Source organism: Acinonyx jubatus, chromosome X (genome assembly GCF_027475565.1).
Source record: "Acinonyx jubatus isolate Ajub_Pintada_27869175 chromosome X, VMU_Ajub_asm_v1.0, whole genome shotgun sequence".
NCBI classification, from domain to species: domain Eukaryota; kingdom Metazoa; phylum Chordata; class Mammalia; order Carnivora; family Felidae; genus Acinonyx; species Acinonyx jubatus.
In genome coordinates, this window is record NC_069389.1 from 63,921,193 (window position 1) to 63,947,686 (window position 26,494).

The 26,494-nt window shown below is 36.6% G+C and overlaps 1 protein-coding gene across 6 annotated transcripts in view; it reads right to left on the reverse strand.

The window, feature by feature from the left end:
• Positions 1-26,494, reverse strand: part of BRWD3 (bromodomain and WD repeat domain containing 3) — a 242,818-nt gene that overhangs the window by 114,394 nt on the left and 101,930 nt on the right. For 5 of the 6 annotated variants that reach the window (XM_053201416.1, XM_053201414.1, XM_053201415.1 and 2 more), the window contains exons 12-18: positions 19,512-19,550; positions 14,662-14,702; positions 11,864-11,968; positions 10,618-10,771; positions 5,711-5,845; positions 4,600-4,728; positions 3,018-3,243 (exon numbers count right to left, since the gene is read on the reverse strand). In XM_053201416.1, coding sequence (XP_053057391.1) covers positions 3,018-3,243; positions 4,600-4,728; positions 5,711-5,845; positions 10,618-10,771; positions 11,864-11,968; positions 14,662-14,702; positions 19,512-19,550 — 829 coding nt within the window. The remainder of the gene's footprint in view (positions 1-3,017; positions 3,244-4,599; positions 4,729-5,710; positions 5,846-10,617; positions 10,772-11,863; positions 11,969-14,661; positions 14,703-19,511; positions 19,551-26,494) is intronic. The other variant, XM_027053775.2, reaches the window with a different exon arrangement.

Genomic DNA, 26,494 nt, shown 5'->3' on the forward strand with positions numbered 1-26,494 from the left:
TGACATTTAAAATTATACCAAAAATGTTACCTAGGAAAAAACCTAATAACAAAAGGTGAAAGACCTATACTCTAAAAAATATAAAACACTGATGACAGAAATTGAAGATGACACAAAGAGATGGAAAGACACCCATGGTTATGGATTAGAAGAACAAATATTTTGTGGTGTCTGGGTGGCTCAGTCGGTTGGGCGTCCGACTTCGGTTCAGGTCATGATCTCGTGGTTCGTGGGCTTGAGCCCCACATCGGGCTCTGTGCTGACAGCTCGGAGTCTGGAGCCTGTTTTAGATTCTCTCTCTGCCCCTCCCCTGCTCATCCTCTCTCTCTCTCTCCCTCTCTCTCTCTCTCTCTTTCTCTCTCAAAACTAAACATTAAAAAAATTGTTAAAAAAGAACAAATATTTTTAAATGTGTATACTATCCAAAGCAATCTATACATTTAATGCAGTCCCTATCAAAATGTCAATAGCATTTTACACACAACTAGAACAAAAAGTCCTAAAATTTATATGGAACCACAAAAGACCCCAAATTATCAAAGCAATTTTGAAAAAGAAAATGAAAGAAGTTTCACATTCCAGACTTAAAACTGTATTACAAAGCTGTAGTATTCAAAACAGTATGATGCTGGCACAAAAACAGACACAGAGATCAATGGAATTGAACACAAAATCCAGAAATGAACCCACAATTATATAGCATTTAATCTTTGAAAAGGCAGGAAAGATTATCCAATGGGAAAAGCCTGTCTCCTCACCAAATTGTTTTGGGAAAACTGGACAGCAACATGCAAAAGAATGAAATTGGACCACTTTCTTACACCAAAAAAAAAAAAAATTCAAATGGATTAAAGACCTAAATATGAGACAGGAAACTATTAAAATCCTAGAAGAGAGCACAGGCAATAATTTTCCTGACATGAGCCGTAGCAACATTTTTGTAGATATGTCTCCTAAGGCAAGGGAAATAAAACAAAAAGGAAACTATTGGGACTGCATCAAAATAAAAACTTCTGCATAGCAAAGGAAATAATCAACAAAACTAAAAGGTATCCTACTGCATGGGAGAAGATATGTGCCAAGGATGTATCAAAATAAAGAGTCAGTATCTAAAATATATAAAGAACTTACACAAGTTAACACCAAAAAAATCAAATAATCCAATTAATATATGCACTGAAGAAATAAACAGATTTTTCTCCAAGAAGATACCCAGATAGCCAAGAGACACATGAAAAGATGTTCAACATCACTCATGATCAGGGAAATGCAAATCCAAACTACAATGAGATATCACTTCGCACCTATCAGAATGGCTAAAATCAAAAACACAAGAAACATGGAGAGGATGTGGAGAAAAACAAACCCTCTTGCGCTGTTGGTGGGAATACAAAATGGTACAGCCACTGTGAAAAACAGTATGGAGGTTCCTCAAAAAGTTAAAAATAGAGCAGCCCTAAGATCCAAGTATCCATGCTACTGGGTATTTACCCAAAAAACACAAAAATACCAATTCAAAGGGATACATGCACTCCTATGTTTGTAGCAGCATCATCCACAATAGCCAAATTATGGAAGCAGCACAGTGTCAATCGACAGATGAATGGATCAAGAAGTTATGGTGTGTGCACACACACACACACAGACACACAGACACACACAATATGGAATATTATTCAGTCATAAAAAAGTGAAATCCTGGGGCACCTGTGTGGCTCAGTCAGTTAAGCATCTGACTCTTGATTTTGAGTCAGGTCATGATCTCATAGTACGTGAGTCTGAGCCCCACACTGGGCTCTGTGCTGACAATGTGGAACCTGCTTCCCTCTCTCTCTGCCCTTCCCCCACCTCAAAATAAATAAATAAACTTGAAAAAAAAACACAAAATTCCAGCCATAAATATGCTCTAGAAAAATTGAAGTCCTTCCATTTGCAATGACATGGATGGAGCTAGAGAGTATAGCGTTAATTAAAATAAGTCAATCAGAGAAAGATAAATGCCGTATTTCATTCATATGTGGAATTTAAGAAAAAAAAACAAACAGCAAAGGAAAAGGAGGGAGGAAAGCAGGGAGGGAAAGAGAAAGAAAGAGAGAGAGAGAGAGAGAGAGAGAGAAGCCAGGAAACAAACTCTTTATAGAGAATAGACTGATGGTTATCAGAGGGAGGTAGGTGGAGGAATGGGTGAAATACGTGATAGAGATTAAGGTGTGCACTTGTGATGAGCACTGTGTGATATATGGAATTGTTGTATCACTGTTTTGTATGCCTGAAACGAACATAACACTGTATGTTAAATATACTGGAATTAAAATAAAAAAGAAGAGTTGCTTTGACAGGGAATAGCATTATTTCATTGTCTTATTCTATCTTTACATCATGCATTATGCTTATCACTGCTTCCTCAACATCCTCCAAGACTGTTATTTAAACACTAAATAGTTTCACCAATGAGAAAAGCTTGACAGGTTAAAGTTAGTACATTTAATCATAACTAGAAGTCAAAACCATAAGCAACATGATCATATATATGTTTAGGGTTCTAAGGAAACAGGTCAATACATTCTCTGCTTGAGTATATGCCTGTTGTCCTAATCCATTTATCTGTGTTCAACTGACATAAAAATGTAAAAGTACTCTGGTAAGGTCAAAAGTAGTATGCAAATGGGACATCTGGGTGGCTCAGTAGGTTAAATGTCAGACTCTTGGTTTCAGCTCAGGTCATGATCTCATAGTTTGTGAGTTCGAGCCCCACATCAGGCTTTGTGCTGACAATGCAGAGATTGCTTGGTATTCTCTCTCTCTCCCTCTCTCTGCCCCTCCCACATCTCTCCCTCAAAATAAATAAAAAATAAAAGTTAAAAAAAAGTAATATGCAAATGAAAATTAATAGAAGTACTAGGTACATACATTCTAACCTACTACAAAGTTTAGCAGGAAGTATATACCATAGAAAGAACAGTAGGAAGTATAACATTTTGCAAAATATTTTAAATTTAATTTTGGAGATAACATACCATTAGCCACATATCCCAGCTGTGGTATAAGTTGTTCATCTTTACAATTTTCCCGTCCTGGTACTAGTCTTTGGAATTTTGTAGGATGCGGATTGCCATCAACATCCACCAAGAATGGGGGAGGCATGAGATGAGGAGCTTGTTGGGTCTGTTCATCCAGTACATAGTTGTTGGCATCACGGATAAGAGGTCGATAATCAGTGTGGAAGAACATCTGATCTGGAATCTTTATCACAGGTTTTAAGTATTTAACATGCACAGGGAATTAATTTTCATTCCTAAAGAACATGCACTTTTCAAACCAGATACTTTTTGCATTCCCTTATAGCCCTCTATTGCTATATGTTTCCTCTAGGTAGAAGTGAATCACCTGAATTGTAATCCTATCTTTTCTCCACAAAATCCTATTATCTGTATTAATTTCTGGCCCTATATCATATTTCTCCAATTAGCATATGAAGAATGAGAGCAATAACATAGTAGATAAAATTACATATTTTTATTTAAGTTGCAAATATCATGCAAACCTTTATAACTATTTTTCTTTTTTTTCAAATATGAACTGATTAAGTATAATATAAATGGCAAAGGAGGTAAATACCAAATGCATCAAAAACCCTCAAAGGTGATACAAGTATTGAGCTAAACTCAATGATTCTGAGTTCTCTTCCAACTCCAAGAATCTATAATCTATTCCAAATTCATAGCTAGTAAAATATAAAGAACCAATTAAGTTAGTTTCCAAAGTATTTTAGCAAGATGGATAATAGGTAAAGTGGCCAAGGAAGAAAATGAACATTTGGTCACCAGCTATTTGTTTCCAATTTATGATAAGTAGAGAATGCAATCTGGTAAACTTGTTTTCCCATTACACCTGAAGGCCAGTACAGAGAATATGTTCTAAGTAAAAGGATTTCCTAATGAATTTTTATTTTTTTTTTTAAATTTTTTTAAAGTTTTTATTTATTTTTGACAGAGAGTGAGAGAGAGAGAGCACGAGTGTGAGCTGGAAAGGGGCAGAGAGAGAGAGAGAGACACAGAATCTGAAGCAGGCTCTAGGCTCTGAACTGTCAGCACAGAGCCTGATGCGGGGCTTGGACTCACAAATTGTGAGATCATAACCTGGGCCGAACTCAGATGCTACACCAACTGAGCCACCCAGGAGCCCCTATTTTTTTATTTTTTTAATGTTTATTTTTGAGGGAGAGAGAGAGAGAGAGAGAGAGACAGAATCTGAAGCAGGCTCCAGGCTCTGAGCTGTCAGCACAGAGCCCAATGCGGAGCTCGAACTCATGAACCATGAGATCATGACCTGAGCCAAAGTTGGACGCTCAACTGACTGAGCCACCCAGGTGCCCCCGCTAATGAATTTTTATATCTACGTCACCCTATATCTTAATAGTGATTCAAACTGTGAAGCCTTATGTTCTGGCAGTGATGAAAAATTTTACCAAGAAAAGTGACTTGGTTATTTCATATCTGTTGACATACAATGGCCCTTATTAACTAGAAGACTTCAAATAAAATTTATGAATGATATAATCCAAAATTATAGTGTATAACAAAAATTAAATAGACTAACCTTTTCATAGTATTTACTGCATCCAAAACCAAAAAGCAGCAAATGCCCATGAGAATCTGTGCAGGCAAAATGGTTTCCATCTGGTGAAAATTTACAATCAAACACTGCACCATGGCCTTGGCCTTCAATCTGAAAATTAGAGGAGTCACTTTAAGTCATTTTAAGAGGTGATTTTTCAAATAATAAGTAGGCAATAGATTCTTCTTCTTAATATCTTGGATTCTATAATGTACCAACATTCCAATGTACTCTCTGGCTTCTGCAGCCAGAATCCTACTGAAACAGTAAAGCTCTGTAAGATGTTAGGAAGAATCAAAATGCATTAGATGGCACCAAACATTACCAGCAATGTCATATCTTAGAAGTACTAAATGAGTGACTGAGACACAACCAAAATGACAAAAATACTACCTCAGCAAATCTTAAATTATAATGCAAGTAAGCCTTAAAATAACCTTCCTAAAATTAAAGCACACAAATCAATTTTACTAACAAAAGACAGAGGGTATTAACAGTCTAGAACTATACAAAGCCTCAAAAGTTGACAATGTAGAAATGTTTACTGAGAACTATTCTTCAGAGAGGAACAATAAATATGGAGGATATGAGTATTCCCATTACCATAGAAGGGTATTCTACTGGGAAAAGAGATAGCTCATCAGATTTTTCCAGGGTTTGTATGAAATATATCTTAACAGTAACTATACCTCCAATTCCACATTTGCCAGACAACTTCCTGATTGCTAACTAAACCATAAGGGGTTTACCAGAGGCAGATACAATACAGTCACTGTTATGATATATACATTAGGATTATTGTTTAAATATTAACCTTTTTGTGATTTTGGCTAGTGTTAGCTCCAAAAGAGTTTCTAGAGTTTAGAGCTGGGCACAAGAATGTGGAAAACGCTAATGCCATGATAACAGAGTCATTCTGAAAGGTGTAATTCTTGACTGGCCTTACTCTCAGGTCTTGAGACATTCTCTAAGTTGCTGTATGGATTCAAACACAGATGATAAGAGGTTCCTTGGCACTAAGTACACTTTAATTACCAAGCTGGCATATAAGAGATGTCCATTATAATATGAACTAAGCACAGATTTTCCTTACCATGTTAAAATAATTCCGAATTTTGGTCCCCCGGTCAAGGTCCCAAATAAAAATGTTCCCATCATGACCAGCTGAAAGTATAATCCTTTGATCAAATGGATGTGCTTCCAAAACAAATACTTCATCATCATGTCCCTGTGATAAAAGCAATATTAAACATGAAAAGCAACACCGAGTATCTGGTTTATTCAGCCAAAAGGTCTCTGGAGTGTGCTATCAACCTGGTTCACGTGAATTTATGCACACGACAGCACTTACTACATGGGCACTACAAGAAATGGTTCTATTAGCGTTCCTTATATGTTTACATGCTGATTTCAAAAAGTATTCAATAGAAGATGCAGAAAGGTGTTTAAAATGTAGTCCAAAAACAGTTACAGGTCATTACCAGGCCCCCGAAGTAGAATTCATATTTCTATGACTCTTCTATTTAAAATACCAACAGAAAATGGGACAAACAGAATTTTTCACTAACACCCAATTCTGCAACAGAGATAACAGACAAACCTTCACTGTTCTTCATCCAGCATTCTATCCCTATTATTCAAATTGTATTTTGGAAGGCCCCGTGGTACATCAAACAAAAAAGCATAGTGGTTCTGCCCTTTATCTACTTTATACTTGAAGGTTTCATTAATATGCCATCTGAAAAATGGGTTTACTGTTTTAAAAAAAGGTTTGAAAACCAATGCTCTCTGTATGTTTCCCTTACCAATGAATATCGGCATATTCAGATCAAGAGTCTGCAACTGTAGCCTGCCGGCCAAATCTAACCCCTAGCCATTTTTGTACACACAGCCTGTGAGATTAGAATGGTTTTTACATGTTCAAAAGGCTGTAAAACATCAAAGAATATGCAACGAAGACCATATGTGGCCTGCAAAGTCTAAAATACTTACTACTTGGCCTCTTAAAAAAATAGTTTGCCAACACCTAATTCAGATCATTGTTAAGAAGAATACATGATTAACAATAGGCTCCAAGTTTAGAAAAGCATGCATGACATCCTGAAGTTGCATTTCACTTAGAAAAACATCAGCATATTACACATCAAGAGCTTTTAGAAATCATCATATCTTATGACCTTAAAATGTGCATTTTATCCCAAATCATTGTACAAAAAATGGAATAATAGAGCATCCTACCATATTGCCATTATGGACAAAAAATATAACTTACTGCAAAATAAATGCATACTGGCTCAAAATGTATAGGTAAAATCACATTACAATAAATATTGTCACAACTTAAAGTTTACCAAAACTCTTTTCCCAGTGACTACTAAAAAGTTACTTCTTTGTTATATGCTAAATAATCAACTTGATATAACAAAAACTTTGTAAGGTCCCTAAAAAGTAAGCAATAAAATTACTTTGTTAAACTCAAATGATAATGTTACAGTGATTTCCGTGTACACTGGGAAAGAGAAGCTTTTAAATAGGGGATTTTAGGGGCGCCTGGGTGGCGCAGTCGGTTAAGCGTCCGACTTCAGCCAGGTCACGATCTCGCGGTCCGTGAGTTCAAGCCCCGCGTCAGGCTCTGGGCTGATGGCTCAGAGCCTGGAGCCTGTTTCAGATTCTGTGTCTCCCTCTCTCTCTGCTCCTCCCCCGTTCATGCTCTGTCTCTCCCAAAAATAAATAAAAAAAAAACATTGAAAAAAAAATTTTAAATAGGGGATTTTATTTGTTGGTCACATGCCTTAGGATAGGACATAGTCACTGGATCATAGGGAACAAAACCTAATCAAATTCAGTAATGTCTTAAGATATATCATCTGCCTTAAGGCACACTTCTATCTCCACCACTGCCACACAAATCCAAATCATCATCATGGCCAAGGCCCATCCTAAAGTCTACTCAGTCACTCTTATCTCCATTACAATCTATTTCTATTCTGTTGCCAGAATTATAAAGGTATTTTTCAAAAGCAAAATTCACATGTCATTCCTTAGCTTTTAAACCTTTAAATGGTTTCCTATTGGTCTAGGAGAGATCCCATAAGACCTTAAGTAGTCTGCCCCTGTCTATTTCTCCAGTCCTATCTGGTGACACTCTTTCTGCTCTCCATGCTCTAGCCAAAAATTGGCTTTCTTTCAACCCCCTTGTACCTCAAGACCTTTGAGTTCTTTACCCTCTGCCTGTAAGGACCTCCCAACTTCCTCACATACGTAATTTATCAAATATTTATTGATACTGTACCATATTGAGACAGAAAATAAACAAAATATAATAAGTAAATATCAGGTAGTGATAAATGCCATGATGAAAATAAAGGTGACTGAATAAGACAAAAGACTGGAAGGCTACTCTAGATTGTTTGATCAGGGAAGGCCTTGTGAAGGAGGTGACATTTAGGCTGAGACCTGGGTAATTTCTACATATCTTTCAAATCTTAACCCAAATTTTACTTCCTCAAGAAGCTTTCTTCCTAGACCAGGTTTGGTCACCCTATTAGAAACTTGCACTGTATTTTGTACTTCTCTTTCTTAACATTTAATTAAAAATTTTTTGTTTGTTTTTGTTGTCGTTTTTTTCTTAATAGGCTGTAAATTCTAGGATGACAGGGACTCTTTAATTTACTATTTATTCGTAACATCTAACTCAGCTGCTGGCACATAGTAGATGCTCAGTAAGTATTTGCAGAATGGAAGAACTTTACCCCACACATTAAGACCCTGATAAATTAAAGAAAAATTTTAATATTTATTTATTTTTGAGAGAAGGAGAAAGAGAGACAGCTCAAGTGGGGGAAGGGCAGACAAAGAGGGAGACACAGAATCTGAAGCAGGCTCCAGGCTCTGAGCTGTCAGCACAGAGCGCGATGCAGGGCTCCAACTCACGAACAGTGAGCTGAAGTCGAATGCTTAACCCACTGAGCTGAAGTCGAATGCTTAACCCACTGAGCCACCTAGGTGCCCCAACCCTGATAAATTTTTAAAAAATTTTTTTAATGTTTATTTATTTTTGACAGAGAGACAGAACATGAGCGGCGGAGGGGCAGAGAGAGGGAGACAGAATCCAAAGCAGGCTCCAGGCTCTGAGCTGTCAGCACAGAGCCCGACGTGGGGTTCAAACTCACAGACTGCAAGATCACGACCTGAGCCGAAGTCGGACGCTCAACCGACTGAGCCACCTAGGCGCCCCACAGACCCTGATAAATTTTTAACATAGAAAATATAAATATCAAAACTAAACAGATTTGATTGTAATAAGGAATAAAAATAGTCCATTCTAAAATTTTTTTCACTAAAATTCACTGAAGACAGATGACCCATGAGCCCATGGGAATAGTACCATTAAACAGAACTCTAAATTAAGGTACTTATTAAGACAGGATTTTACACAGATTTGAAAACCAGTAGCTATAACCTGAACTTTGAAATTGGGAATTTTAGACATATGGACTTGTGCTGTCTAATACTATAGCCACTAGCCACATGTAGCTATTAAGCATCTGAAATATGGCTAGTCCAAATTGAGATGTTCTTTAAGTATACAATAAAACACTAGATTTCAAAGATTTAGTATTTTTTAATGTTTATTTATTTTGAGAGAGGGAGAGAGAGAGAATCCCAAGCAGGCTCCATGCTCAATGCAGACCCTGACATGGGGTTGATCTCATGACCATGAGATCATGACCTGAGCCAAAATCAAGAGTTGGAGGCCTAACTGATGGAGCCACCCAGAAGCCCCCAAATATTTAGTATTTTTAAATGTAAAATAGTTAATTAATAATTTTTATATTAATTACATGTTGAAATGCTACTATTTTGGATCTACTAGGTTAAATAAAATATGTTATTAAAATTAATTTCACCTGTTGTGCTTTACTTTTTCTGTTGCAGCTACTAGAAAAATTAATATTACATATGTGGCTCACATTATATTTCTATTGGATCATGCTGCATAGACAAACATTTCTTAATAAGAAAACAGTATACATTTTTCTACACATATTAACAGAAACTTGTATCAGGGAATAGGGAAAAGCAAAAGGGGTAAAGAATTGGTTAAACATTAAAAAAAAAAAAAGAATCTAAAACTCCACTAACACAGTTTTAGGGTTTTATTTAGAAGAGAGAATTTGGAGTTATATGGAAATCCTCCCTAAATTAAACACATTCTTTAGAAACCTCAGATATATATAATATTATAGATAATATTATTATATTATTATCTTACTATAGATAAGATTATCTCAAATAGGAATCAAATAAAGATGATAACCATGGCATACTACAAAGCAAAGTGAGTCACAAGAATTAGATTCTAGTCCCTATCATTTACTACTTTGTACATCATATGGGAGTCACTTGGCCTTTGTCCTTCAAGTATTTATGAACTGATAATTGAAGCAGATAGGAAAAAAGCTTTTAAGTGGCATTTAACCTGAAGTGTACATGATAAACCAACAAGCCTGCCCATGTGATTTCTGCTATTAATCCCATCAACTTTTCATGTCACAAATATTGCAGCCTTTTACAACAACAAATACATTTTTTAAAAGAGGCAAAGCCACCTTTTCCCTCCTACTTCTTCCTCTTACCTCTACTTCTTGCATAAACTAAACCCTGAAGGCAAAATATAAAGGATACCCTTGTCAAAATAAAGTAGGCTCTACCCCGAAAATAGTAACAACAAAAATCCCAACTCATACTAAAAGCAAAATAACTCACATATCTTTGACTGCATTTAACAAAATAAATAATTATAAGACCTCAAAAGGATCTTGAAAAGTTTTTGTATCTGCTTTTAGCAGCTATACCATGTGCCATCCTTATTTTGCAGAGTTGGCTGAAATAATTGCTTCCCTGATAGTAAGTCACAGAAAGTAAACTAAAACTTAAATTTCCTGTCTTCTAGAATAACGCCCTTTTGATCATGGTAATTATTCCAAGAATACTTACAGATAAAGTATGAAGAAGTTGCCCTGTGACAGAATTCCATACTTTCAAAAGGAAATTGTTCACTGCAGTAATAACTGTGGTGTCATAGCGATCCCAGGCCACCATAGTCACTTTAAGTTTAGTGACCTTGTCTTCTCCAGATGGCAAATTATTCCTAAGTAAAATATTTTTCAATATTCATACATTGTAAATTATTAACAAAGGTACATCTAAAATAGCAAATTATGAAAAAAAAATCTCTCCAGGAGCTTGCAAATTTTTAGTTTAAAAATCCTAAACTAAAAATACTTTTAAGTACTCACAAAATAAAATAATAAAAGTGTTTAAATAGGGCAATACCCATAGCTTATTTTAGGGAAAAAAAAAGACACAAAATGACAAAAAAAAATCGTAGTTAGTTACACAAGGACAAAACAAAAGTGAAACTAGAAAAAAACATCTACAAATTCCTTGAAAAATGAAATACAAAGTCATGTTGCCTACCAGAAAACATGAAGAAAAATATAATGGACATTTTATTACTTACTTTAAATAATAAATGTTTGAAACTAATAGGCCTTATTAAAAAGCAGCAAAAAAATTCATTAACTTTTGATTTAACTGAATATGACATGAATAGCTGGCTATGACTACAATGTAAGTTCTATATTGTTATTAATGGAAGACAGTTAATTTCAGAGTTATACCATATAGAAACTGTAATGTTCTAAAGAGGTAATTATGTATCTTCCAATCAACAGGGAAGATGATTAAAAAGAATGCTGATTAAGTGTATTTATAATGTCCAGTGGGAATGCTAACAATATCAAACATTATAAAGGTATCCTCAGTAAGACAGTTAAATTTATGATTTAATTAATAATTTTTATATTAATTACATAAATAAATGTTGACATTTAATAGGGACAACCCTCAAAGTAGAAAGTAGTATAGATAGATATAAAAAATTACCTATAGAAAATTAAGGCAGAAAATAACTCTGGGCATTAGTAGAGCAGAGATCTTTGGGTCACAAGGGACCAGAATTTTGAATGACTCAGCAATGTTCCTATCATCCAGTCTGTCAATCAATAGCAAAAGGTAATTTACTTAGAGACTAAATACAGATGCAAACTTCAGGTCCATCAGTTAACTCCTAACTATTTACTAATCTAAAAAGATATTTTAATTATTAAATATAATTCAGTAATGTAACAGATACTATAACCATATGAGAACTACTGAAATATCTAACATCCAATCTTACCCAGTCATTTTAGTAGCCATATCTAGCACTATACTCTTCCATTCTTGTTGCTGATATTGCCAAATTCTTGCTGTTCCATCTCTACTTCCACTAACAAATCTTAAACTGCAAAGAAACAGTTAAAATACCTTTATTATATTCTTCCAAAATAGAAATCCCTTTTTTCTAATTATGAAAGTAATACATTCATCCCCATACACTCCTAGGAGGAATGAAAATGATACACTTTGGAAAACAATTTGGCAGTTTCTCAAAATGATAAACACAGTCACCATGTAACTCAACAATTCTACTCCCAGGTAAAAATCCAAGAGAAATGACACATAAGTCCACATAAAAACTTGTACATGAATATCCATGGCATTATTCATCATAAGCCAAAAAGTGGAAACAACCCAAATGTCCATCAACTAATAAAGAGATAAACAAACTGTGGTATCCATACAATCAAATAGTATTCAGCAATAAAAATAAATGAAATAATGATACATGTTGCAACATGGTTGAATCTTGAAAACATTACGCTAAGTCAAAGAAGTCAGTCACCAAAGACTACATATTGTATAATTCAACTTATATAAAATTTCCAGAATAGACAAATCTATAAAGATAAAAAGTGGATTAATGGTTGCCCAGAGTTAAGGGTGGGGGTGTAAAGAGGTTGGGGAATGATAACTAAAGGGTATGGGAATTTTGGGGGTGCTAAAAATGTTCTAAAATTGATGGTGGTGAAGATTATACAACCCTGTGAATACACTAAAAACCACTGAAATTATGTTATATGCATTAAATCTCAATAAACTTACAAAAATACATTCATTCATACACCCATAATTCTATCATTGTTCATACTTTCATTTCTATTCTTCTAGACTCTATTACAGGCATACATAAACACATATATTTCCCCCTATAGGAAACAGAATTGTACTATATATTTTATGTTTTTCCCCAACTTAAGTGTTATTTCATAGATACATTTCTAGGTTTACAAATATAAAACTACCATCACTTTTAATAAGAGTTCAACTATATGGATGTATCAATTTAATTTAATCAGTCCCTAATGATAAATATTTATACTACTTCCATTCGTCACCATAATAAATAAGCTTGTAATGAATATCTCTATACATATTTTATACAATCTTATACATATCTTTGCTGAATCAAATGGTAGAAACATTTTTAAACTTTTTGACAAATTATTTCCCTAAAAAATTTTTTTAACAATTTACAATCTCATCAAAAGTTGTGGGAGACTGAGTGCCCATTTTCCCTAAACCCTTGGCAATACTGGGTGCTAACATTCTTCATTACCCTGTCATTGTGAAAGAAAAAAAACGTTACTTTTATTCTAAACTGTATCTTTAATTATTTTTAAAATAAAATTGGACATCTTTTGTTTATTGTCCACATAACTAATAAAGATAAAATAATGTTTGTCCTTTAAGGAAAAGGCAAAGAATTAAAAACTTCAGTTTCCTCTAGCATGAAAGAATCATAGCTATACAAACCTTCAAATGTATAACTCAGTATAGTGCAATAAGCCAACCCCAAAAAATTATTTGAAGGTTTTTTTCATTCCTAATATAAACTTCACTCTATGTGGACCATCATTATTTTACTCTCACATTTAATAAAGATGAACAAATTCATCACAGTAATCACCCATTGTCTGAAAAATATTTACAAATAAAACATGGTCAAAAAAATTAAAAAATAAAAATAAAATAAAAATAAAACATGGTCACCCACATACAGTCCTTGTAGAAATATATGGATACAAATTTATGTTAAGTAGTTACATTTTTAAATCTATTCTAGGTCAATTTTTAGACTAGGGCAAAAGATAATCATATTTTTGGTATCAAATATTTGAGAGCATGTACAAATACCTGTATATAATTTCTGAGTTTCAGACACAGAAAATATGCATCATATGAGTAGTAGAGATAATAAGTAATACAGATTTTCAGAGGAAGACCATATGGCTAAAATCTGGAGCAGTCAGAAAAGGCTTCAGGTAGAGCATGAACCTTAAAAGGAAGATAGGACTTAGGCAAGAAGAGAAAGGGACTGGAGGGAGAAGAAAAATAGAGTGAAGGATAGGGAAAGGGAGAGGGAGGCTGTAGGAGACGAAGAGAAAGAGTGAGGGGGAGTAGGGGATGATATTTCTGGGTAAGAATGGTGTGCAGTAAAGCATAAGCAAAGAAATGAATGAGAGAATAGACAGAGAAGACAGACAGAAATACACAGGTATAGATGTGGAATGTAACAGAAGCAATGGTTAAGTCAATTAGGCTAGATGTAAATATTTACATGGGAATAGTAAATGAGTAAAGAATGTAAGGTCTAAGTCAAGTTATAGAAAGTTTGGAATTCGATCCTAAGACATTTGAATTCTATTCTATAGACAAAGAGAAAACACTAAAGATTTCTGAACAGAGCAATGTGGATCTGGCAGAAATGGACAGGATATATTTAGAAAGGAGAAGAAAACTGAAAGTAATGGGTCAAATAATAAAATCCTTGACTGAGGTGAGTGATAACAGAAATGGAAAAATAAAATAAACAAAAAAGAAGCCAGTCAGAAAGGAAGAACTGATTAAGTATGGCTACTACTTGGACAGCTGTTTAAAAGAGATGGGGTAACAATGTCATCAAAAATAGACAAGGGTTTTCATCTTATGAAACTGAACAGAAATAAAGTATTATAGCAGAGGGTGCTACTTCTGAAGGAATAGAGGTAAAATATATCAAAACTCTGTTTACACAGATATGCACTACATAGTTACCTGTCTCCATTGTTACAGAACTGAACAGCAACAACTTTGTCCTAAGACATAAAACAACAGATTTTTGGTTAGAGTTAATTTATTTGTAAAATGAATAAAGTACTCTCCCCTTCAAATTCACATACAAAAGCATCATGAAGTCGAATTTTCAATGCTATGATTTTCTTGGGAAAAAAAACCCAATTTTCTTTTAAAAAATTAATGAAGGCTAAACCAATGCATTAACTGAGGAGGAATACTTACTAGCAGTAATTTGAGACAAACCAGACATAAGCAAAAGCTGTTTCTAAATCATAATCTCAAGAGACAGTTTTGAATAGATATTAGTTTATTATGTCTCCCATAATAAGACAGCCCACTAACCTAAAATGCCACCTTAAAATAGCTGATTTAATAGTTAACTAAATCTCCCTCTTAAATTTTTTTTAATTTCAGAAAATAAATCAGCCATTTCCTGTTTCTCACATGGTTCATTCAATTATTTTACAAAGGATTCATCCACCTGTAGGTACTATATATACTTCTGCTTGAGTCTTCTTTTATAATGACTAAGTTATACTTTTATGATATAATGTGTATTGTAGTGATGAGAAGATTAAAGTGTAAGCCAGAATGTGCATCTTCCTTCTCTTTATTCCTTGATAATAAAGCTAAAATGTACCCTCAAACATTGAGCACATTTTCACAAACCACTCCGTGGCTTAACTGCATTTGAATTTTTAATAAAAAGCTCAGATATTAAATGTCTTTATACTTAATTACTTTTCATTTTAAAAAATTATCAAACTGTCTTCATATGTTCAGAGGTAGCCATGATTCATACTGCTCTATGATTTCACTGTAGTATTTATCTGACAGATTCTGGATTCTCACTGCCCTTTGCAATAACTGGTATTAGATGTTCTGAAAGGACATCTTATTTTTAATGACCAACAACAGCCACTGGCTTCAAAAAAAAAAAATGATTAACAACAGCCACTGACTTCAACAGGGAGAATTTAGATTTCCTGACTTTCTCTTAGCTGGACCACTATAAAAAAAACTCCACAAAACTCTAATAATCAATTTTTCTTCATCTCATCCCCACTGAATTCTTGCCCATTGTTTTCACTACCTCCTTCTCACTCAGCTCCCAATAAACCTGACTGCCTTTGTATATATAACCTACTTAGATGTTAATTATAAAGATGCCTCCTTTGTATACTCTAGTACAAATGTATTTCTCCCACTGGATAGTCTCAGATTGTGATCTTTATGGATTTCTTAAGTTTTTCTCTTTCATAATTTGAGTAATATTCTAGGACTTTAGCATCTAGGAATAAGTTACAGCAAGGTAAGAGCTCACCTTGGCTCAGTAACTGTTCATAAGTAACTGTTCAATTATGTTTATGGGATGGGACAAAATCAGGAAGTTGTTTCTAAAAGCTGAAGGAGAAGGTTTCTAGTGTCTCTTTTACTGCAACTTTCAGGAACATGATTGATTTTGTAACTCACAAAGTATCTTTTCCTAAAAGTCATCATTCAGGGAAATTGTGCGTGTTTTATTGATGTGCACTAATACTATTGCAAATGAAAGGTCAACAGTACTAAGAATAGTAACCTTAAGAATTGCAAAGCTGAGTGCTTTCAATTGCTGACTATATCGCTTTGACAATGAGGTACATGAGATACACAGTAAACTGAAAAACACGTACTCCCATATACCACAGGAAATAATTATCTAGAGAAAAAGGTAATGAAAGAAAGAGGAGTTAGAGATGAAAGGTACATAGGTATATGAAAAAACAGTACTGGTTCCAAGCTTCCTGCAAAGGAAAGTGGAAATAGCTTGAGTGGACAAGTTCCAGTCATCAATGGCTGTCACCCACGGATAAAGCTGTTCCCTGCTGTTATTGATAACTGAGTAGGATTAGATTTCAGGAGTCTTTGATAGCAATCTGCAACAATCATACTAAAATCGACTGGCTAAATTAGTAAATTAATTTTTCCTAAGATATACTTAATATGTCTTTTGCTTATTTTTTTGGTGTAAATTGGCATATAGATAGCATCATATAAGTTTCAGCTGTACAATATTATAACTTGATATTTATATATACTACAAAGTGATCACCACCATAAATCTAGTTACCATCCATCAACATACATTTGAGCACTGTCACCCATCCCCCAACACCCTTTTCCCTCTGGTAACCACCAAACTCTGTATCTATGAGTTTATTTTTGTTTAGTTTTGTTTATTCCTTTGTTTTGTTACTTTAGAATTCACATATACTGAAATCATGTTATTTGCCTTACTCCGTCAGATTTTTCACTTAGCATAATATCCTCAAGGTCCATCCATATTGTCGCAAATGGCAAGATTTCCTTATACGTGGCTGAGTGGTATTCTAGTGTGTGCGTGTATGTGGTGTGTGTGCGCGTGCAAGTGCAACACATCTTTATCCATTCATCCATGGATGGACACTTAGGTTGTTTGCACTTTCTGGCTACTATAAATAATGTTGCGATGAACATAGGGGTGCATATATCTTCTTGAATTAGTGTTTTTATATTCATCAATAAATACTCAGAACTGGGGCGTCTGGGTGGCTTAGTCGGTTAAGCGTCCAACTTCGGCTCAAGTCATGATCTTGTGGTTCGTGGGTTCGAGCCCCACATGGGGCTTTGCACTTACAGCTCAGAGCCTGGAGTCTGTTTCAGATTCTATGTCTCCCTCTCTTTCTGCTCCTCCCCTGTTTGCACTCTGTCTCTCTCTCTCTCAAAATTAAATAAACATTAAAAAATTTTAAATAAATACTCAGAAGTGGACTATTTAGATCATATGGTAGTTCTATTTTTAATTTTTTGACAAATATCCATATTGCTTTCCATAGTGGCTACCCAACACTTATTATTGTTTGTCGTTCTGATAACACCCATTCTACTAGGTTTGAGGTGATATCTCATTGCAGTTTTCATTTGCATTTACCTGATAATTAGTGATGTTGAACATGTTTTCATGTGATTGTTGGCCATATATATGTCTTCTTTAGAAAAAATGTTTATTTAGTTCCTCTGCCCAGTTTTTATTTGGGTTGATTTTTTATTGTTGAGTTATATGACTTTATATATTTTGGATATTAACCCCTTAGTGGATATATGATTTATAAATATCTTTTCCCATTTAGTGGGTTGCATTTTTGTTTTACTAATGTTTTCCTTCACTGTGCAGTAGCTTTTTAAGATGTAGTCCTATTTGCTTATTTTTGCTTTTGTCTCCCTTCCCTATAGACCCAGATTTACAAAAAAGTTCACTAAGACAAATGCCAAGGACCTTACCAATGTTGGGAAAGTCATCAAAAAGATGTGAATGCCAGTTGACCTGTGAGCTGGACCCCAGGCGATTGGAGGGTCCTCACCTGCTTCCATATCCTTGGAATATGGGTTCCCACTCCTAGAGGCTATTCCAAGGACAAAGCCTTGAGATTATCATGTGGTATTGAGAATATCTGCACAGTATACTTGAGTGAACACAGTTAAGGCTTCTTTATAAACTTTTAAGATTTGGCGGGCAGGCACAAAGATCCATTTGTCTTGCTGCCACCCAAGACAAGCCTCATGTGTAAATTTTGTTTGCTTATTAAAATTGCCACCTACCAACCTAGAGTGGCCTACCTCTTTCTTTGGTCTTTCTCTGCCCTCTGGGTTATATGGGCCAGTTTCAGATTAAATCCAAGAAGCTCCCAAGAAGGTTATAAACTGGCAATTGGCAAGCCAGACAGGAGACCAAAGAAATGGGCCTTGGGAATGAGGCATCTGCAGTAAATATACCAAATCAGCCATCAACTTCTGTGGGAGGAAGGTGCCTATATGTTAGATACTTTTGGACTACTGCATGAGTATGGGGATACCCAGAAAATGCCACCCAGTGTAATGTACTTGTTGGAGGAAATGCACATACCACATTGAGGCAGAGAAGGGAAACACGTGGTTGCCACAGTGGGTCTCTACTGTGAGTAGTTCAGCTAGCTACCAATGCCCAACTAAAGGCTGAAGCTCAAGTTAGAAAGTTAGTACAGCTGAGGTTAGAAATGGACATACAAGTGTCCACTACTCTGCTAGCTCTGGGGCTGGCAGCCAAGATGGAAGAGCAGAATAATAAATTAAATACTTTAGTGTGCTTTTTGCAAAGCAAGGAGGGTGCAAGCTGCCATGTGTTAAGATATGAGAACTTACAACAGAGCCTGATTAGGATGCTAAGAGGTGGAAACTTGGAGAAAATGATGCAAATGAAGAGGAGGATGTTGTGGTAATTGGTGAGGAAACAGATAAAATGCCCCATACCATCTCACCCCTAATCTTAAATAGCAATTGCCCCAAAACTCCTAGGAAAAAACTTAACATCTTTCTTTGTCCCTTGAAGTTTATAAATCTTATCATGTCTTTGAAACATCAACACCCCTGGAGATAACCAAAACACTGCCAGAAAAAAATAATACAGACTGCTATAGTTCTCTCGTCAACTGCATTATGATGAACTCTCATCAAATCAAATGGCCATTTTTAAGTCTTCTGTCATTTGCAGTTGCTGTTTTGCTCTGATGCTTTGCAAAAAAATGTCCCTACAAAAGTGCTTCATCTTCAAGAAAACTCATGGAAAAGACTTTGACAGGTTTCTGATAACTAAGATTAAACCTTCATTTTGGAGATAATAATGAACCTTTCAAGTGTTCCCCCAAGGCTACATGCATAGCCATAAAGTATGTCATAGGATGGAGGTAGCTGGGGACCTATTGCTGTTCTCCTTCTCCCATCAGCAAAATGGGTCCATTACACTGATAATATCATGTTAACATATAAAGATTTACCTCTGCTGCAGGACACCTGCAGGCTTTGCTCAGGAACATCTGTGAGGAAGAAGATGGGCAATGAACCCGAAGAAAATTTAAGGCCCAGACACTGCCATAAAGTTTTGGGTGTCATCTGGTCAGCTAAGACCCATAAATCTGTAACTGAAAAGGTGCAAGCCTAACCAACCCCTAAGAATGTAAAAAAGGTGTAATCCTTTATAGGGATTTTGGGGGTTTGGAAGACATTTAATCTGCACCTGGCATAGTACTCCCCATTCCTTACACTGCCTAGTAAAGAATGGACACATATGGGATTGGGGACCATAGCAGCAAGCTGCCTCTTGAGCAGGCAAAAATACTAATAAAACAGATTAAAACCCTGGGCATCTCCTACGCAGCACTACCATTTGAGTTAAATATGTCTATGACTCCAAACGATGGCAGAGATAACAAAAGGGGAGGATGGCCCTGGGATTTTGGTTCCAGCTCCAGAAGTGGGTAAAGCCCCAATATACCTCATAGAATAATAGCTCCTAGCAATGTACATAGTGCTCCTCCAGGTAAAGCCTCTCACATAGCAGTCAGGACAGCGAGTGCACTTAGCTCAGAGTGGTCTTGGCTGCTGATCACTCATGAGCCCTGGCCATTAGCCCTTTGTACTGTTAATTAGGCTATTCTACAGGGATTAAATTTAAGGCCTGAACAATGGGAAGCTGAGGGGCAGATGACCATTAAAAAGTCCTTGTGGGGTCAAGATATATATAAAATGACATTTGGGTCCATCTACAAGAGGCTGAAGTGATTCTCACTGTTTTTCATGCCCTAGCTCTTAAGACACAGACACCCCTTGGCAATCAAGAAGCTGATGCCCCAGCTCGGGAATAAGCCTTAGCTACTGACCTTTTCAGTAGTGATAGCAGATTGGATACATAAAAAGAGTGGCTCCCACAATGCCCAAGTATGATAGCATACTGTCAAGGATGCCAGAGACTATCCTCAGAGTCCAGTGACTTGGTTAAAGAAATAAGAGCATGTTGTGTGTTCCAAACAAACCCAAGGCAACTGCCAAAAGACTTGGGCCATCCAATGGAGTTCACAACCTGTGAGAAACTGGAAAATTGACTATATTGCCCTCCTTTGAGTGAGGGTTGTAAATATGCCTTGGTTTATGTAGACACTGCATCTGGCCTAACCCAAGCTTTTCCCTGCCACCATGTAAACCAGGCTGCCATGATTAGGAGATTATAAAAAAAAAAAAAAAAAAAAAATTGAGTACCATGTATGAATACCTTCACCAAACACATAACAATCAGAAGTCACATTTCAAAGGTCATGTTGTGCAAGACTGAACAATAAAATATGACATTAAACAAAGGTTCCATCTTCCCTATAACCAACAAACAGCAGGGTTGGTAGAAAGGAAAATGGAATATTAAAACAGCAAATTAGATACTTAACAGGCAAGACCACCCTGACCAACCAATCTAAAATACTGTCCTAGGCTTTAACATATTTAAGTGACCAACCAGTAGGGCCTATTGCCCCACATGTCAGACTAGAGATCCCTGCCTAGGCACCTGATATGTAAAGATACAGAAGTTTCGGGAAACAGCCATTGCCCCAAATCTCACAGTGGATCAACACACTATGCTGTGGAAAACAGCAAGCCCCATCATTCCTGAAACATAAATTATCTACCAGAATTTACAATGCAATGTCCTATGAGATAGGTGACTTACTTCACACCCTGGGGTGAAGAATTACTCAACTTCCACTAACATCCTCTTGTCCTGCTACATGCCAGAGCTGTTAAAATACACTATAACTGAAATGAAACATGCACCACTAAAAGAAGGGAGTAAATGGGGGTCCTGATAATGGCATATCCTGACCCCAGTTCAGTTCTTTACACCTGACAGAACTGCTTCCCCTGTCCAACATTTATGGTATGTGAGGAATAAGCTTAGGAATTCCCTGAGTCTGCATTGATGGATTAACAAGGCATAAAGAATTAAAAAGCCATAGGATGAACACACCTAAGTTTGGGTAAACAAGACTAGGTAAATAAGATTTGACAAACAGGGCAAAGGCCCCCAGTATAGGACAAAGGTATAGGACAACAGCAGAAAGCTGCTTTCACAGGAAGTAAGGACCAATTTAGGTAAACAGGTAAATAGAGCCACAGTGGAGCTAAGTTGCTCAGAGCAGAGCTAATTAGCAAAAAAGGGTGCCTTGTTGACACTGAGATAGCATACTCTATCTTTCTTGTCCCCTAGGCCAGTTTAGCTCTATCTTTCTTGTTCCCTAGGCCAGTTTAGGTCCAGCCTCATGTTTGCTGTAAACAACCTTCCACCCAGCACCAGAATCTTGTTTTGTATTGACCCAAACCCCTAACACCGCATATCTCTAAAACCCCCTTCTCCCCACAGCCATGAGTTAATGTTCACGGTTTCATTGTCTCTCTGTGCACACCCATCATGCCAGTAAGCCTTCTGATCCTAATAAAAATCAGGGCTCTTGTCTCCTCCCGGATGTCAGCCTCTCTCACATTTTTTTTTAAATTTTTTTTAACGCTTATTTATTTTTGAGACAGAGAGAGAGACAGAGCATGAATGGGGGAGGAGCAAAGAGAGAGGGAGACACAGAATCGAAAGCAGGCTCCAGGCTCTGAGCCATCAGCCCAGAGCCCAACGCGGGGCTCGAACTCACGGACCGCGAGATCGCGAGATTGTGACCTGAGCTGAAGTTGGATGCTTAACCGACTGAGCCACCCAGGCGCCCCCTCTCACATTTTTAACCCTGCATCCCGCTCTCCTGCTGATCAAGAGAGAACACCAGACCCAGAGTCTAGGACAATGGTATATAAAACCAAGTCAAGTTTCTAAAGGTGCTAACCTCCCTCTCCTCAAAGTCAGAAGAAATATTCAGTTCTTCCACTGATCTAACCATTTTGCAACTGTCTTTGTTCCCTCCAGTGGCTTAGAAGGCATTACAGCAAATGTGAAGCCCTTAATAAATTCACTCAGCAAGCATTCAATCATAACAATAAAACCTGTCCTTACTATTTTACTGCCCAAAAAAAAAAAAAAATGGCAATAGACATTATTACGCCTCACAAAGAGGTATCTGTGCCATTATCCAAACATAATGTTGTATGTTCACACCTAATGAATCTGTTAATGTATCATGTTTATTAAATCACATGAAACACAAGTGAATGCCCCTAATAATCCAATTCCCAGCTTAGGATACCTAATAAATCAGTCAGTGGCTTAGATCATGGGCTCTTATAAAAAAACAATTGTCACTGATTTTGAAATCATTGTATTAATCTATGTTTCCTTTATATGTCCCTGTACTGTAACTGTTGCATTAGGCTACAAAGCAGCCAGCCAGCCACCAAAGGAGCCGCTGCAATGCTAATAAAACCCACTACTGACCACTTACGGCCCATTGCACAAGAGGGCACGTGAGATTGTGAAAGCTGGTCATGAGAGATGGAATATTGGGGAAGGCCACTGAAAAGATGTGACCATTGGATATTCTTTCCTGCTTTGTCAAAGATTAGTTGTCTATACTTTTGTGGGTCCAATTCTGGAGTCTCTATTCTATTCCTTTGGTCTATGTGTCTGTTTTTGTGCCAATACCATGGTGTCTTGATGATTACAGCTTTGTAGTAGAGGCTAAAGGCTGGGATTGTGATGCCTCCTGCTTTGGTCTTCTTCAATATTACTTTGGCTATTCGGGGCCTTTTGTGGTTCCATGCAAATTTTAAGATTATTTGTTCTAGCTTCGAGAAGAATGTTGGTACAATTTTGATTTGGATTGCATTGAATGTGTAGATAGCTTTGGGTAGTATTGACATTTTAAAAATATTTATTCTTCCAATCCATGAGCATGGAATGTTTTTCCATTTCTTTGCATCTTCTTCAATTTCCTTCATAAGCTTTCTATAGTTTTCAGGATACAGATCTTTTACATCTTTGGTTAGGTTTATTCCTAGGTATTTTATGATGCTTGGTGCAATTGTGAATGGGATCAGTTTCTTTATTTGTTTTTCTGTTGCTTAATTATTAGTGTATAAGAATGCAACTGATTTCTGTACATTAATTTTGTATCCTGTGATTTGCTGAATTCATGTATCATTCCAGTAGACTTTTGGTGGAGTCTATCGGGTTTTCCATGTATAGTATCATGTCACCTGCAAAAAGTGAAAGCTTAACTTCATCTGCCAATTTTGATGTCTTTGATCTCCTTTTGGTGTCTGACTGCTGATGCTAGGACTTCCAACACTATGTTAAACAACAATGGTGAGAGTGGGCATCCCTGTCGTTTTCCTGATCTCAGAGGGAAAGCTCTCAGTTTTCCCTATTGAGGATGATATTACCTGTGGGCTTTTGATAAATGGATTTTATTATGTTTAAGTATGTTCCTTTTATCCTGACTTTCTCGAGGGTTTTTATTAAGAACAGATGCTGAATTTTGTCAAATGCTTTAAAGAATATTCAATGGAAAAAAAGACAATCTCTTGAAAAAATGGTACTGGGAGAACTGGACAGCAACATTCAGAAGAATGAAACTAAACCACTTTCTTACATCATTCACAAAAATAAAGTCAAAATGGATGAAGGACCTGAATGTGAGACAGGAAACCATCAAAACCCTAGAGGAGACAGCAGGAAAAAAAAACCTCTCTGACCGCAGCCGCAGCAATTTCTTACTTGACACAGCTCCAAAGGCAAGGGAATTAAAAGCAAAAATGAACTACTGGGACCTCATGAAGAGAAAAGGCGTCTGCACTGCAAAGGAAACAATCCACAAACTAAAAGGCAACTGACAGATTGAGAAAAGATATTTGCAAATGACATATCAGACAAAGGGCTAGTATCCAAAATCTATAAAGAACTCACCAAACTCCACACCTGAAAAACAAATAATCCTGTGAAGGAATGGGCAGAAGACATGAATAGACACTTCTCCAAAGAAGACATCCAGATGGCCAACAGGCACATGAAAAGATGTTCAACGTCACTCCTCCTCAGGGAAATACAAATCAAAACCACACTGAGATATCAAGTCACTCCAGAGTGGCTAAAATGAACAAATCAGGAGACTACAGATGCTGGCGAGGATGTGGAGAAATGGGAACCCTCTTGCACTGTTGGTGGGAATGCAAACTGGTGCAGCCGCTCTGGAAAACAGTGTGGAGGTTCCTCAAAAAATTAAAAATAGACCTACCCTATGACCCATCAGGAGCACTGCTAGGAATTTACCCAAGGGCTGGCTACAGGAGTGCTGATGCATAGGGGCACTCGTACCCCAATGTTTATAACAGCACTCTCAACAATAGCCAAATTATGGAAGGAGCCTAAATGTCCATCAACTGATGAATGGATAAAGAAATTGTGGTTTATATATACAATGGAATACTACTTGGCAATGAGAAAGAATGAAATATGGCTTTTTATACCAATTTGGATGGGACTGGAGAGTATTATGCTAAGTGAAATAAGTCATACAGAGAAAGATACCATATGTTTTCACTCTTATGTGGATCCTGAAACACTTAACAGAAGACCATGGGAGAGGGGAAGGGGGAAAAAAAAGTTACAGAGAGGGAAGGAGGCAAACCATAAGAGACTCTTAAAAACAGAATAAACTGAGGGTTGATGAGGGGTGGGAGGGAGGGGAAAGTGGGTGATGGGCATTGAGGAGGGCACCTGTTGGGATGAGCACTGGGTGTTGTAAGGAAACCAATTTGACAATAAATTTCATACACACACACATACACACACACATATATATGTATATATACATATATGTATATGTGTGTGTGTATTAAAGAAAGAAAAGAAGAAAAGAGAAGAAAAGAAAAGAAAAAAGAGAAGAGGAGAGGAGAGGAGAGGAGAGGAGAGGAGAGGAGAGGAGAGGAGAAGAGAGGAGAAAAGAGAAGAGAAGAGAAGAGAAGAGAAGAGAAGAGAAGAGAAGAGAAGAGAAGAAGAGATGCGACCACCAGCTAACCTCTGAGCTGGACCCCAGGGCAATCAAAGGCTCCTAAACTCTGCCCTTGAAATGCAGGTTCTTCTTGCCTTTCCACTACCAGAAGCTGCTCCAAGGGCAAAGCCTTGAGATAATGATGTGGTGTCGGGAACACCTGCACAGATTACTTGGCTGAACCGACGTAATGTCTCTTTATGAACTTTTAAGATTTCGTGGGCAGACATGGAGATCCATTTGTCTTGCTGCCACCCAAGACAAGCCTTAAGTGAAAGTTCCTTTTACTTATTAAAACTGACACCTACCAACCTGGAGTGGCCTGGCTCTTTCTCTCCTGCTCCTCTGAGTACAGAGGCCAGTTTCAGATTACACTCAATAGGCTCCTTAGAGGGTTACAAACTGACAACTGCCTATGTTTTCTTCTAGGAATTCTTATTTCTGCCTATGTTTTCTTCTAGGAATTCTTATTTCAGGTCCTACACTCAGCTCTTCCTTTATGAGTTAATTTTTGTGTATGGTATAAAATAGTGGTCCGGAGTTTTATTCTTTGAATGTGGCTGTCCAGTTTTCCCAACATCATTTATTGAAGAGACTACTTTTTCCCCACTTTACATTCTTGGCTCCTTTGTTGTAAATTAACTGATCATATATTTGCGGGTTTATTTCTGGGCTACTTATTCTGTTCCATTGATCTACTTGTCTGTTTTTCGGCCAAAACCATGCTGTTTTGATTACTAGAACTTTATGGTATAGCTTGAAATCAAAAAGTGTGAGGCCTCCAGCTTTGTTCTTTCTCAAGTTTGCTTTGGCTATTTGTGGTCTTTTGTGGTTCCTACAAATTTTAGAATTATCTGATCCAGTTCTGTGAAAAATGCTGCTCGGATTTGATAGAGATTGCACGTAATCTCTAGATTGCTTTGGGGAGCACTAAAATAATATTAATTCTTTCCATCTATAAGCATGGAATATCTTTCCATTTATTTCTCTTCTACAATTTCTTTCAT